The sequence below is a fragment of the Periplaneta americana genome, chromosome 4 (genome assembly GCF_040183065.1).
Source record: "Periplaneta americana isolate PAMFEO1 chromosome 4, P.americana_PAMFEO1_priV1, whole genome shotgun sequence".
In the NCBI taxonomy this organism is placed as follows: domain Eukaryota; kingdom Metazoa; phylum Arthropoda; class Insecta; order Blattodea; family Blattidae; genus Periplaneta; species Periplaneta americana.
In genome coordinates, this window is record NC_091120.1 from 22,985,566 (window position 1) to 23,001,549 (window position 15,984).

Sequence of the window (15,984 nt, forward strand, 5' to 3'; positions counted from 1 at the left end):
CCAAAATGTTGTAATTGTATAGCCTATATAGCTGATCATTAATTCAAAAGCACAAGTGGGTGTACAATTTGTTATGCACTTTATTTTACTATTAAGTTATCAAGTCACGTTAATGAATCAAATCTCATTTAAAATTTCTTTCTGTTGTAAAATAAGCTAAGTAACAGTTTATAAACCAAATAAAAAACTATCCACAGTACATTCCTAATGTGCATATTTGTTCTTATTTTCATATATGTTTACACATAAATTTCAAGGTAAACGTTATTTTATCAAGCAAAAAGAAAAAGAGGGGTATTAAAAACAAATTACTTTTGTTAATCTTACAATAGTATAGAAATATGTTGTTGTTGTTTTCTAATGCCAGGCGTTTGACAATAAAGTCATTTGACCTCTTGCACTCCAATATTTTTCAAAGATATTATCATGGTCAGCCACTGAAGCACAGATTTTGAGGTGTTCCGAATCCATTTCTTGGTTTGAGTTGCACAATAGGCAGTTAGGGGACTGATATATTCCAATTCTATGCAGGTGGTTGGCCTGTTGCCAATCTAAATGCAGCTATAGACAGTTTTCGTGGTAAATCGGGAATTAACTGTGGGTTATGATGCAGAGAGTTCCATTTTTTCCCTTGAGGTTGTGTTATCAAATTTTGTTTGTTGAAGTCTAAGTATGTAGATTTAATAAATCTCTTCACAGAGTAATATGTAGATTTAGTAACAGGTCTGTAAGTAGCAGTGCTGCCCTTCTTTGCTAGTGCATCCACATTCTCGTTTCCCAGGATTCCACAGTGGGATGGTATCCATTGGAATACAATTCTTTTATTGAGTGATATTAATTGGGAGAGCATTTTAGTTATTTCTGCTGTTTGAGATGAAGATGTGTGTTTAGAGACTATTGATAGAATAGCTGCTTTGGAGTCTGACAATATAACTGCATTGGTATAGAAATATTGGAGATGAAATACTTTTACAATCAATATAAATTATCAGAAACTTTTTCAGAATTTTAGTGTAGATACTGTGTGAATTATATAAGCTACCTGCAATGTTTTCGCTATTTGTGTATAAAAATTGTTCATAGCCGAAATTGTACATTTTGAGTAGCCTAATTATGTAGGTCTTGGACAGCCAAAAGACATGATTATGCTGACTTACATAAGTAGCACTGCATAGGTACATGGCCTGGGAGGAAGAGTTGAAAGTGAGGTAGCAATAGGTGCGGTAACTACAACAGTGGTGGATTATTAATGCATTAAACATTATTCGGAAATTATTGTATATTTATTATGTACAGAGTCAAAATTAATTAATTAGTTAAAGTAAAATTAATTCATTTTAGATGTTTGAGTAATGTGATAATTTTTGTAAACCATTAAAAATATTCAAAACAAGTTAAAAATAAACAATTATAAATAATTGAGAGTCAAGTTCCAGCACATGGTGGAATACCCAAAAACCTAATTCTGATGCTATTTTCTTTCATAGCATTACCCTCGTAAACTTGCACTAACATCTTTCTCATTTTGCTTACACTTTTGCCAAGTTTAACAAGAAATTTAATATTTGTTCAGAACTGTAATAATTCTTGTGATGGCACACAACACACACAGGCAATAATAGACAACATGTGTGGATAAGCTTCAGGGCTTCTACCGCGTTGTCTTGGTGTTAGTGGCTGATGTTTCGACCGCTGTGTTGTGGTCATCTTCAGAGCAGTTGTTGGATAAGGAAATAGTCTACGAGCTCGTGTATATATATATATATATATATATATATATATATATATATATATATATATATATATATATAGTAGTCTCGATGGGGGGAGTACTTGCAGTGATAGGTCGTAGGTTCTCCTTCTGGCATCTGATTGGTCCTACATTGTCCAATCCGGTTGAGGTCTGTATGAAGGGGAGTATTCATATTAAATACTGGCCCTCATAAGGTCCGAAAGAGTGACCTTGATACCGTGCCCGATGTCCGGATACTATATATATACGAGCTCGCAGACTATTTCCTTATCCAACAACTGCTCTGAAGATGACCACAACACAGCGGTCGAAACGTCAGCCACTAACACCAAGACAACGCGGTAGAAGCCCTGAAGCTTATCCACACACCATGTACACCAGCCGCGGCAGCCTACGCGAACAATAATAGACATCACTCAAAAAGAGACTGCCACAGGTCAACAAGAAAAACGTTGATATGTCTGTGTCATCAAAGGGATTGCCACAACACCAAAGACATGGTGGAAAGTTCGCGAACTTTAATGACAGTGAATAATTTGTGATAGTTTAAATATTTTGAATTACTGTACTTTTTAAAGGATTTATTTTGTATTCTGTTTTCTTTCTGTTTTTCAGGTATTCACTCTTCTACATTCTTGTCGTATCGCTGTCGTGGTTCATTTACTTCCTCGTGACTGGACTTGATGGGACAACTCAACATTGGATAGCAGTCGCTGTCACATTTTCCATTCTCTTCTTCGTAACTGGATTAGTTCTATTTCTGACTTACACTGAAGTATATAGGCAGTATATCTTGTCAGTTTCAGTATTCATGGCTGTCCTTATTAGTACCTTGTCATTGATTTTTGTAATATTTGATCCGTCTGTCGAAAAGTCGCCTGACATCACACCTGTCGGACAATTTTCTCTTTGCATTGAGATATTACTGTCTATTTACACAGTAATTCCACTGCCACTTTATATGTGCGTTGCCATCGGAGGAGCCTATTCCATAGTTTTCGAATGCCTAGTTCATAACTTAAGTGCTGGAGAGACTTACGGAGACATGGGTTCAGTTGGAATTGCTGTTCGCGCATTGCTACATCTTTGTGTTCATTTAATAGGCATTCATATTCTTATAATGACTCACGTTCGCATGCGCGGAACTTTCATGAAAGTCGGACAGTCTTTGCTTGTGAGGCGGCAATTGGAGATGGAGAAACAGCTGAAAGAGAAAATGATACACTCAGTCATGCCACCAAAAGTTGCTGCGTGGCTGATGTCAGAAACGGGTGGTGGGAGAGAAGATAACGCAGGGACAGAAAAGGCTGACGGCTCACTGAGGTGTTCCACGCGGGGCTCGAACCCGGGAGGAAGTGACATACGCTCCCTTTTCAGACCATTCAACATGCATCGTATGGAAAATGTGAGCATATTATTTGCAGATATTGTTGGTTTCACGCGAATGAGTTCAAATAAGACTGCTGAAGAGCTGGTGGACATTTTGAATGACTTGTTTGAAAGATTTGACGACCTGTGTGCTACGCATGGTTGTGAGAAGATCTCTACTCTTGGTGACTGTTACTACTGTGTTGCTGGATGTCCTGAGCCTAAACCAGATCATGCCAAGGCCTGTGTGGAGATGGGACTTGGCATGATAGACGCTATCAAACAGTTTGATGATGAGAGAAACGAAGGTAAGAAGTACAGAATCATTCTAGGGGCATCATTTCAATTTTTGCTTGTGGGGGGGGGGGATTTTTTAGAGAAGACCTTATAAGGTATACCATGTGGCGTACTCCCTCTCTATTTCCTCTGAATTGAACTACTTTCCCTACCATAAACTGCGATAAACTTGATCGTTGGGGTAAACATGACCATAAAGAAAATATATACCATGATATCAGATGCACTGAACATATTTTTTAACATTCATTATTTTTTCTCCGTTTTTAAATATGTTTTTATTATTTTAAATCATATATAGGGCTTATATCATAATTTGTTTATTTATTTTTTTGTTTTATGGTCATGTTTACCCCACAGTACAGTACGTTTTCATTTTCTACATATAAGTCTAGTTTTAACTTCTTACCCTGTTTATACAATACATAATTAACATTCTCTTGCTGTTGATAAGACAAATGAACACACTTAATTTTACTGATGAAGAAATATTAATTTCAATTACGTAACAAAAAAAATTGTATTTTTATTTATAATAGGTAACAAACACAAATGTAGCAAAGTAGTTTCATTTCATTAGTGTCATACTAGATCGTATTTTATTTTTTAAGCATTTATGAAAGTTGACATTTTCATATTATCGTCATTGTTCCGGCAATAACTCTTATGTGACATTTATCGATTTTCAGATTTTTGCTCTATTAAATAACTTAACCCCTTACCACATGGGACAGTCTTGCACACACCGGTTTAATATTCAAATAACTTAAGTAGTTCTTTCTTTCTCACTGATGTCACATATGGTCAAATCCAATTCTTGACCGTGTGCCATATCTGTCCCAGTATGCAGTTTGAAATATTATATGCTTATATTATAAATTATATGAATATATCTATCCCAGAATGCGGTAAGGGGTTAAATAATGACACAGCAAATAATAAAATCTCCTATATGTAATTATATTTCTTTCTTTCGAAAATGTAAGAATTCACTATGCACTACTGCCATAGAAGAATAAATGTGTTTTTTCTTCCTACTGAAAAATTTAATACTTTGCACATAGGAGTTATTGCAGGAATAACACGATATATATATTTTTTTTCTTTACCCAATTATTAATTTTTTTAAATCTTAAACCTGCGGGCAGGGGGAGCAATCTCTGATTTATTTTTAAACATGGCCCACATTTCAGATAACAAAAAAACTAACTAGATTACAAAAATATACTATTATATTAAGAAGTCTGGAACAGTCAATATTTTACAGACCCAGAAACAAAATTTGAGCCACCTTTATTTTCCAAGTTCCAGTTGTACTTATAACATACTATGCATGATCAGTAAGTAAGTTTTAAGTGCGTATTCTGCAACACTAATGCAGTTTTCAACTTCTGCTGAGTGAAATAAATTTTTAAACATTATAGTAACAATAACATTCCTACTAAAAACTGCAGACTGTTGTACATATTTCAAATGTAAATTATTTGTTATATACTTATGTCCTGCTTTTTATTGGCTCTTCAGTCTTTGTTACTAGCAACGAAATCTTTCGAAGCCATCAAACTGAACCCCCTCATCGAAATGTCGTACATTAGTATAGATGCTGAAAAGGAAATTTTACTAAAAGAATTAGTCAATGCAAATTGTAAGGCGTAAAAAACAGCTTCCAAAGTAAATTAAAACGTGCATTTGAGAAGCCTCTTTTGTCAGACTGTTGAAGCTGCACATGTTTTTGATACAATTCTCCATGATCCTTCACTTCTTGTCTGTTCATAAGGTCTGTAGACGAATATAGAAGTTTTGTCCTTGTCCTTTATCATGCTGGATTGCTATTGACAGAGAGGGTGAGAACTCCCAACTAGTGATCAAATTATTGTACTACACAATTCGTAGTATGTACTGGTATATTGTAAACTGAGATCACACAGAGACACATTTTCAAAAATCTTAGTCGTACATAATAGGCTAATTTAATAAGTTACAAACCTACATTATTTATTAAAAAAGCATTTTTATAACGAATTTTGTCTCGATATAAATTGCATCTCTCTCACCTTAGTGACGTTTTGCAAAAATAATGTGAGCTTCAATAACAGTAAAAGCTATGTTATGAAAGATCACAAATTACAATCTTAACTATTTTAAAAGGAACTCTAAAACTCATAACCATAACACAAGAACTGCCAACAACTTGCATATAAATTGTCATACTATTACCAAAAGTCTCAACAGTACTTCTCATACAGGTATCTTATTATATAACAAGATACCTGGGGATATTAAACATTTAGATTATGAAGGTTTCAAAACCAGGGTAAAAACTATTCTGCTCCAGTCCATGCTGTTCAAAATCACTGATTTCTTGCATTAAAGCTATAAAGCAAAATACCTACCTTCATTACTGTTGCACATAATTTTTTCTCCAAACAATATTGATAATAATGTAGGACTATCTTGTTCTTACCTAATCTCTGTTAATTTATTTATTTAGTGTCTTGTAAACGGAAAATGTATTATATTTATATATATTGTTATTTATGAACGGACGTATATAAGTCATCCAAACATCGTAAGATGAAGATTACATATTGTTATTTATTGTGTCTTTGGTAGTTTTACTATTCTTTGGAAAACTTAAGAGTGTTAAAATTAAATTCATATTAGAAATCTTATTTTTTGTGTGAGAGAGTGTGTGTGTGTGTGTGTGTGTGTGTGTGTGTGTGTGTGTGTGTGTGTGTGTGTGTGTGTGCGCGCGCGTGCGTGTGTGTTTTTTTTTTTTTGAGTTTGTATCTAATGACGAACCTATAATCTGTAATAGATTGTACAGGGAATGAATAAATACAATACAATACAATACTGGGTGTTCAGTTCAAAATGTGTCATGGCTCGCTGTATGTTGTCATGTGGCTAGCCGATGAGCCTAGAGAATTCAATCTTCCTACACTTCCGCAGAGGCGTATTACCTAAATGCGAGAGAAGTTGCCTAGCAAGCACGGCGTTCATTCTGAAGATTACTTACCGATACGTAGGGTAACGCCAGTAGTGGCAAGAATGTGAACTGTTTGGAAACACGTACTGAAGTGAGTTTTTTTTCTTACTGTCGGGATATGGGGAGAGGGTTGAGACGATTATTTACGTATTTGTTAACTTGGACGGTCAACATGGACACAGAGCATTTTGATTTGTGTTGTGGAATGTTGCCGTACGCAATCGATGATAACAAATACCCTGCGTACGACTTGCCCGCGCAAAACACAGTTCGAAAGAGGTTATGGTAGCACACAGACTTTACAGACCGCCATCTGTTGCTACGACATTCAAGTTATACCGTACAAGTTCTCAAGTTCAGATTGAACGCCTTGATTAATAGGCAACTTCTCTGACATAAAAGCTGAAACTCGCTTCAAATCGCTGACTCACAACAGTGACGTCATGACACACTTTGAAATGAACACCCAGTACATGAACTCAATAAATTACAGATGGAAATTACATTCACGCTCTTATATGAGAAGTAGTAGTCCCCAATTCGGCGCCCAAGAGAACAGCAATGTTGGAATGTGGTAGATATAGTAGTAGAGGAGAAATTATGGTAAGAATAGCAGAATTTTGGTTTAGAATTTAAGCAATGGATAATAAGTTAACTAGATAGTTAAGATTTAGTACAGATATGCAAGGATGGTGATGATGGTGAATTATAAATTTAATTTTCACAAATAAATAATGTTCGGGTTATGTGGGTAAATTTGAAGTGAAATATATATTTGGAAAGATAGATATTAAATCTTAAATGATGCACTACAAGTTAGGTTGATGTTGAATTGCGTACTGTTGTGTTATGTTGCTGCTCATCCATGTTTAATATGAAATAAATTGTTATACACGGTTGTTAACTTTTATTACCCACAAGTTAACACGGTATCATTTTACAGGAGTGAACATGCGTGTGGGTATCCACACAGGAACAGTGCTGTGTGGTATCGTGGGGATAAAGAGGTTTAAGTTTGATGTGTGGTCCAACGATGTAACATATGCAAATCAAATGGAGTCAACTGGCAAACCTGGGCAGGTCCATGTTTCAGAGACCACCTGCAAGTTTTTGGACGACTTATACGTGCTTGAAGAAGGAGAAATAATTCAAGGTAAAGAATACTATCTTGACATTTCTGCACAAGGCAAAGTATATTAATGACATCAATTTACTATTGTACCAGTAAATGATTGTGCATTTATGTAATTACTTCAGTGTATCATTTCTAAATTACGAGGGGGATCCAGGAAATAAGGACCGTTTTGTTGTATTAATTAAAAAAAAAAAATTTTTATTTGAAAAAACAAAGTCTGTTACATAACTGAAGCTTCCTTTACTTCTCTACATAATCAGCACCTACATTTAAACATTTGTCGTATCTGTTCACTAGCTTTAGAATTCCCGTGTTATACTCCTCTGCCGCCAGTTCATTAAGCCAGGTGTTCACTGTCTTCTTTAACTCTTCATCACTTCCAAAACGCGTACCACCCAGAAAGTCTTTCAGCTTAGTGAAAAGGTGAAAATCGCTAGGAGCAAGGTCTGGACTATAGGGCGGATGATCAAAGATTTCCCAACCGAATTGATCCAGCAATTCTCGAGTTGAAGCAGCAGTGTGCGGGCTGGCGTTGTCGTGAAGAAGCACAACTCCTCTCGAAAGCATTCCTCGCCTCTTGTTTTGGATGGCTCGCCGTAGTTTTCGTAAAATCTCACAATAACGATTTGCATTGATCGTAGTGTCTTTTAGCATGAAATCCAGCAAAAGAACATCTTTGCGATCCCAAAAGACAGTAGCCATGACTTTTTATGTTGAGAGAGTCTGTTTGAATTTTCTCGGTTTCTTGGGTGATGAGGGATGATGCCACTGACGTGATTGGCGCTTGGTCTCTGGGGTGTTGTAAGACACCCAAGTCTCATCACCAGTCACAATTTGATCAAGAAAGGCGTCTCCATCTGTGTGATATCGCATCAAGAATGTCAATGCTGAGGCCATTCTCTGAGTTTTGTGTTGGTCACTCAGTTGCCGTGGAACCCATCGTGCACAGATTTTGTGGTAGCCAAGATGTTGCGACACAATTTCACCAAGCAAAGAACGAGAAATGTCAGGAAAGGCAATATGCAATTCGTTTAGTGATGTGCGCCTGTCTTGCAAGATACTGTCGTTCACTTTAGTCTTCAGGTCTTCTGTGATGAGTGATGGGTGTCCGGGTCGAGTTTCATCGTGGACATTTGTTCGCCCATTGTTGAACATTTCGCACCATTTTCTCACATTTCTTTCATTCATTACAGTATCACCATACACTTCTTTCAATTGCCGGTAAATTTCTGCAGGTTTCAAATGTCGGGCATTCAGAAATCGAATAACACTCCTCATCTCACAGTCGGCGGGATTATCAATCACGTCATTCATTTTGAAGTAACACAAAATACACAATGGCGACTTGTTGCAACCAGTACTCACAACATTATGAGAACACATGTTAAGGAAGCCAGTTGACCTTCAAACAAGGAAGGGGAGTCAGCTGCATGGCGGGTATGCGCGAACGGTCGTTATTTCCTGGATCCCCTCGTATTTCGTTGTTTAATATGTCGTCGTTAACCAATGCTCAGTTCTTGGCAGTAAAGTCATTAACTCTCTTGCTCTCCAATACAGGAAAGTGATGTAGCAAAAAGTATAAACATTTTAATGCTGGCACCATATTTTTATGTTATGGCGGTTATATCACCTTCACACAACCCCCACTGTTTGGAGGACCTGCCACTGATTTGGAGGACCACACCTGCTGGTCCATATGACGTAGCTGGGAGGATTGTCAGACAACTCCACCAACCATGCTTTAAAAGCTAACACTTGGCAGCCCTGACCTACATATAGTGTTAGTGGTTTTAAGAAATTCTTGAACAATTTGCACTTAGTCTAAGGTTGCCAGATGTACAGTTTTACTCAGAACAATACAGTTTTATGTTTTTTTGTTTCGTGTGCAGTTTGAGTATCTGTTGGGTACAGGGGGGAGAGCCATTAATCCTTCCCATTGAAGGCTTTAAGGAACCAACCTGGACAAATACCCAATGTCCCATCCCTACCTTCCCGTGGTGCAGCTGTTAGTAAGCATAATTTTACGAGCTGAACTAAAGGGAGGGGCTACTCATCCATTAGCACTGGTAAACTTGATGAGTTAATGACTGAATTTGGTATAATTTTCCTCTATTCAATACCTAATTCCCTCTTTACCCTTTCCTAACCAGTCCTCTGACTGAACTCTTACTTTCTTCGACCCCAACGGCATTAGAGCATTCGAGGCCTAGGGGTTCATTTCACTTTCCTTCCTCCTCTTTCTACTTTTCTGTTCCTAGTGCTGACCTGCTATGGCACTAAAATCGTCCTCCAGTGGCTTAAGGAGAGAAAGCTGGTGATCAACAAGATCTCCCAGCTAGGTCCAATGGACCCGTCGACCAACAGCAGGTGTGGTCCTCCAGACATTCTGGGGGTTGTGTGTGAATGAAGTAGCCACCAAAACATTAAAATATGGTGTTCACTTAAATCGGCTACAACGTGCTATTTTCAGAATTGGAATATATCAGTCCCCTAACTGCCCATTGTGCAACTCAAACCAAGTAATGGATTCGGAACACCTCAAAATCTGTGCTTCAGTGGCTGGTCATGATAATATCTTTGAAAAATATTGGCGTGCAAGAGATCAAATGACTTTATTGTCAAACGCCTGGCATTAGAAAACAACAACAACATTTTTAGTTTTCAACTTTAAAAAATATTTTAATTGGGATATAATTTTTGCTAAGCATTTTTCCTTCAAATGCATTTACAGAAAGAATATTTTCAGTAATGGCTAGATAAAATGGAAAAATAGAAGTACTTACTGCAAATTTTATCAAAAATGTACCTTAGGTTTACTTCAACAGTGATGAAAACTGCAGTGTAGGCCTATTTTAAAAGAAGATTTTTGTTAGACAAAAAAATTGTTGTTGTTGTTGTTTTCTAATGCCAGGCGTTTGACAATAAAGTCATTTGACCTCTTGCACTCCAATATTTTTCAAAGATATTATCATGGCCAGCCAATGACGCACAGAAAAATTGTTAAATATGGCATCTTCAAGTGAGAAATATATTTTGAAATTTAGGAGTGTATAAAAGAAAAGATATATAGTTATGCTGTAATAAATGATGCATAAATCGTAATATGATTAATTTTATTAGTTAATACATAATACATTCTCCTGTTATACTAAGGATGGGAAACTCGTACTGTAAACAGAGGAGTCAGTATGAGTATCTACGTACAACACCAACTGTAACAGGAGAAGCTAAGCTCTCTGAGAGTAGTTGTTTCCCGCCCCTGTGTTACACACTCAATAAAAGGTGTTTTATTAGTTTAAGATTATGGGTTTATATAGGCCTGGCCTATAGATAATGTTGTGAACATTCTGGATAATTCTTAGTCGACTATTTAAGCATTAAACACATTTTTGTAATTTAATTTTTCATTTTAGTTGTGAAAAAGGCCAAAAAACTTCTGCATAAACTTCATAGCTTAAATACGCGCCAAAAAGTGACTTTCATACTCCAAAGGCAAGTCTATCATGCTATCAAAGAAGAGTGGTTATATGGCAGTAAAAATTTGTAATAGCCTTCCTGTGGATATAAAAAATGAAACTCAGAACATAAATTATTTAGGGCCAAATTAAAGAAGTAACTAATTTCTCACGCCTCCTATTCTGTAGGTGAATTCATGACATTCAACAACGCTTCATGAACATTTCTGTCTTGTATTAAGTGTTATACTAGTAAACTATATTGTAAAACACTTCTGTATATATTTCAACTAGACTGTGACTATAATTAAGACTTTGTAGTAGGTAAGCTTACTATTAAGATTTTTTTTTTTTGACATGTTCCATATTCTAGCTATGAAGCGATGTACGAATACGATGGAATGTAGATAAATACACTACAATACTCTTTTAACCCTTAAGCAGTCGCGCTTAACCATCCCCATCCACTTAAACCATTATTATCTCGAGTATGCGAATTCTGATTTCAAAAATATTTACGTTTATTGTTGCCTTACCAATTCCATTAAGGGTACTGAAAGTTTCAGAAGTACAGGCTTACTGAATATATACACTGCCGAGCAAAAAAAAACGCAACACTTGAATAAATTTGAAATATCAATCTGTAATACAAATTATAACATTTCTATGTGCTTCTATGGACCTGTTTGTGTTAGGGAACTGTTAATTCATGTTTTGGGAAGAAAAGTATACCCATTGGGTCGTTTGTGACATCCTCTTTGCCACTTTCTATCCAGTACTGTATATTTATTGCTGTGCCGTTAAAATTTACAACCCTAAACCCAAGCAGCTAAAAGAAAGTTACAACACTATAATTTTCTTTTTTAGGTTATAATGGAATTCTATGATATTGAACTCAGTTTTCAACAACATGTAAGAAAGTTAAGATGACGTTAAGCCCCATGAACGCCGCTAGAGCAGTCACGTTGGTAGAGGATGACCGCAGTTTACGTTATGTGGCTCAGGTGTTGCATACAACTCCGTCGACGGTTTCACGTACAGTGCAAAGATACAAGGAACTTGGTTCATATTCTCGAAGACCGAGATATGGTAGGAAAAGGTCAACTTCTTGCTATAGATGACCAGTTCTTGCGCCTTCAAGTGCTGCGTAACCGCCACACCACTGCGGTCGAAGCCAGAAATCGACTAGACTAAGTGCGAGATGTGAATTTCAGTGAGTGGACTGTGAGGAGGAGGTTACATGATGATGGCCTGATATACAGAAGATCTGCCCTTGGCTCAGAACTTACAAGACAACATCGTCAAGCTCGCTTACAATTTTCAAGGGGACATCAGAAATGGGCTGACAAACAGTGGGGAACAGTTCTGTCCTCAGATGAGTCCTGATTCTGCCTCAGATGGAAGAGAAAGAGTGTGGAGGACTGGAGGAAGGTATTCTTCATGCAAATATTTATCAAGGACAGCATTTCAGGGCGGTTCAGTGATGGTGTGGACAGACGTCAGTTTGACTGCACGAACGAATCTTGTTTTGTGGAAGATGGGTTTCTTACTGCCCATCGCTACATTGAAGAAATTCTTGGGCAACATGTTCTTCCTTTTACATCATTTATTGGTGACAATTACGTGCTCATGCAAGACAATACACGTCCTCGTGTGGCGCGATACGTCCTCCAGTACCTCAATGAAGTAGGGATCCAACTCATGCAATGGCCGTCACGCAGTCCAGATCTTAACCCAATTGATCATCTGTGGGACATTTTAGGAAGGAATGTCCGTCAACATGCTCCAGATACTCTTCAAGAGCTACGGAGCCATGTATGCGACACCTGAGCCACATAACGTAAGGTGCGGTCATCTTTTTCCAACATGACTACTCTAGCGGCGTTCTCGGGGGTTAACGGTATCTTAACTCTCTTAAATGTTGTTTAAAACTGAGTTCAATATCACAGAATTCCATTATAATCAAAAAGAGAAAACTATAGTGTTGTAACTTTGTTTTAGCTGCTTGGGTTTAGGGTTGTAAACTTTAATGGCACAGCAATAAATATACAGTACCAGACAGGAAGTGACAAAGAGGGTGTCACAAACGACCCAATGGTTATACTTTTCTTCCCAAAACATGAATTAACACTTGCCTAACATAAACAGGTCCATAGAAGCACACAAAAATGTTATTTGTATTACGGATTGATATTTCAAATTTATTCAAGTGTTGTGTTTCTTTGCTCGGCAGTGTAGTTACGAGCTCCATAATATCTGACCGGGATGTTCACATCACCCCACGCGATGACTTAAGGGTTAAATAGCTGTAATGAAATCGTTAATGGTTTATCACGTGACTTGATTTAAACAATTTCAGTTCCGTTTTTATGACAAGTGATTACCAACAATACATACTGGTATGAAGTGCACAGGAAAAGAACGTGTTTTGTCCACTTTTTTCCAAAAATGAGTTATGCATGTTGTGTGGGGTAGGATTTCATGTAGTTTATTGCTTTGAATCAGTGTGATAATGTGAACAGTCCAAGTGCTATGACATATTTTAGAGTTGGCATGCAGGGACAGAATGTTCTAAAGTCAACCTTTAAAATATACTAAAGTGGACATAGCATGTTCTTTTCCTGTGTTCTTCGTATGTGATAAGCTAAAATAGAACCGTGTGCAACACATCAGAAATTCGAGCGAAATTATTCTAGTTTTCATCATTCTTTTCATTTCTCCAGAGATGTCAAAATAGTACCTTCGTATATTCTCTTATTAGTAAATCATATTTTCACTCTAAATCTGAAATAACAGAAAAAAAATCTAGTGTCTCCAAACTTAAAGAACAAACATTATACAAAGTATTTTGTTTCACCCCCCCCCCCAAAAAAAAAAAGAATTGGCTTCCGTTAATGTTTCTCTTAAGTGTAGATTAAAATTTTAATAAAATAACTAATAAATCTTTATTTAAAATATCTTATCTCAATGAATAAAATCTCTTTTATCATTTATAAAATTCGAAAATATTCTAGTGGTATAAACAGATTGATCAGTCATAGTGAATTAAAGTACAGTATAATTAAAAATAAATTGAATACAATTTTTACTTCTCTTGGCTGAGACTGCTTTAGAATAAATGCTGTATATGTGAAGAGGTATTATTTATTAAAAAAATAGTTTTTCCAGGAAAATCTCACTGCTATACAGTGAATCATATTTTCAACAGACTGTGTTGTGAATTTATCCAGTTTCATACTTCTAGAATCCACCACACCAAATACTGTATTAACTGCAAAAAGTTTCTGATTTATAGAGGAGCCTCTTTTTCTCTATTCTATACATTTCATAAGGAAACATTAAAACTGTACGTACGCCTTTCGGCTCAGAGAACTCTTTTCTTGGAAATAACTCTGTTAACCTGCTGTTTAAGTGAAAGTTTGAAAAAGATTAAGAATAATAAGTTTTAACTCCATATTAAAGGAAAGTATTTGAAAGTAATGTATAAATTTTATCTGAGACAAAATCATCGTCATGAACAGGTATACTTCATGTATCCAAAGTTTATTCTATTTTTATTTTCTTTCTCCATTCTTCTCTGTCTTTCTAGTCCATTTCTTTTAAACCTTTTTCTCTCTATAAGCATGTTATGTGACAGAACTGTACAAAACTCTTTCATTTACTCATTTCTTTCATAAAATCTTCAAACATAATATTCTACATGATACATTAAAATAATTATAAAAATGAGGACGTGCGTAAAGAACTTCATTTTTAAATTCATGTATCATATTTTGTTATTAATCGAGTTTTATAAAGCCCTTTACATCATTGGTCGTAGTCATTTCTGTTCTTCTGTTTCACTTTCAGTTGTGTAGGATTAATTAACTTTTTTTGAACTAATGTTCAGTGGGTTTAGGTACAGCAGTAATATTTTTGGAAATATTCAACATTTTTTTCCTCCATTATTGTTGTTATTTTCTAATGCCAGGCATTTGACAATAAAGTCATTTGACCTCTTGCACTCCAATATTTTTCAAAGATATTATCATGGCCAGCCACTGAAGCACAGATTTTGAGGTCCTCCATCATTGTATCTTGTACAGTAATGAAAACTGGTACGTGTAAAACACTGACCTTCTGCTATATGAAAAAAAAGAAGATATTTTCACATTTAAAAAAAAATTATTTATATATATATATATATATATATATATTTTTTTTTTTCAGAATTCAAAATGGTGGCATTTCACTGTGCAGTGCTAAAGCGTTTCCCTCATAACTCATAAACTTGTTAACTTTTCATGTTCTATCTCTTTTATTTTATTGCTGAAACTTATGTTTACAATATCATGCTCTCTCAACTACATTCCTTAATAAATAATATATATTTCTTTTTTATTTTGTGTTAGAGGAAAATACTGATATTTGACCATTTTTAAAATGAATTTATTTTTTCTCAGACAATCATCAAAGGTAGAGAAGTGATTTTGCATCATATTGTAGATATGATATGCATAAATACATACAAAAAATTTCATCACAGAATGTTGGATAGTTTTTGAGTTATGAGGGAAACGCTTCATCACTGCACACCATTTTGAATTTTGAAAAAAATATATATATAAATAATTTTTTTAAATCGTAAAAATAATTTTTTCTTATAGCAGGAGGACAGTGTTTTACACATACTAATTTTCATTATTGTACAAGGTACAGTAATGGAGGAAAAAAATGTTGAATATTTCCAAAATTTTACTGCTGTAAGCTATACCTACCCCTTAACTTAATGTGCATTTTTTGCATAAAATTATATCCTCCATAGATTCTATTACTCCAATGATTACTTCAGGCTGTGATGCTGTTCGGCACTGAGATATAAGAGAAAAAAATAAAAGCTACACTCTCCGAATTACAGAACTATTAAAATAAATACTCAGAATAGTAGAAAAAAGTCACACATCCTTGACTCTTAAAGTTAATGATAGAGTAGATCAGTATCATTGAT

At 35.6% G+C, this 15,984-nt stretch overlaps 1 protein-coding gene across 1 annotated transcript in view; it reads left to right on the forward strand.

The window, feature by feature from the left end:
• The window catches only part of Ac13E (Adenylyl cyclase 13E), a 29,702-nt gene that overhangs the window by 508 nt on the left and 13,210 nt on the right, over nt 1-15,984 (forward strand). Inside the window, exons 2-3 of the mRNA XM_069822968.1 lie at nt 2,369-3,429; nt 7,351-7,560. Of these exons, the coding sequence (XP_069679069.1) occupies nt 2,369-3,429; nt 7,351-7,560 (1,271 nt within the window). The remainder of the gene's footprint in view (nt 1-2,368; nt 3,430-7,350; nt 7,561-15,984) is intronic.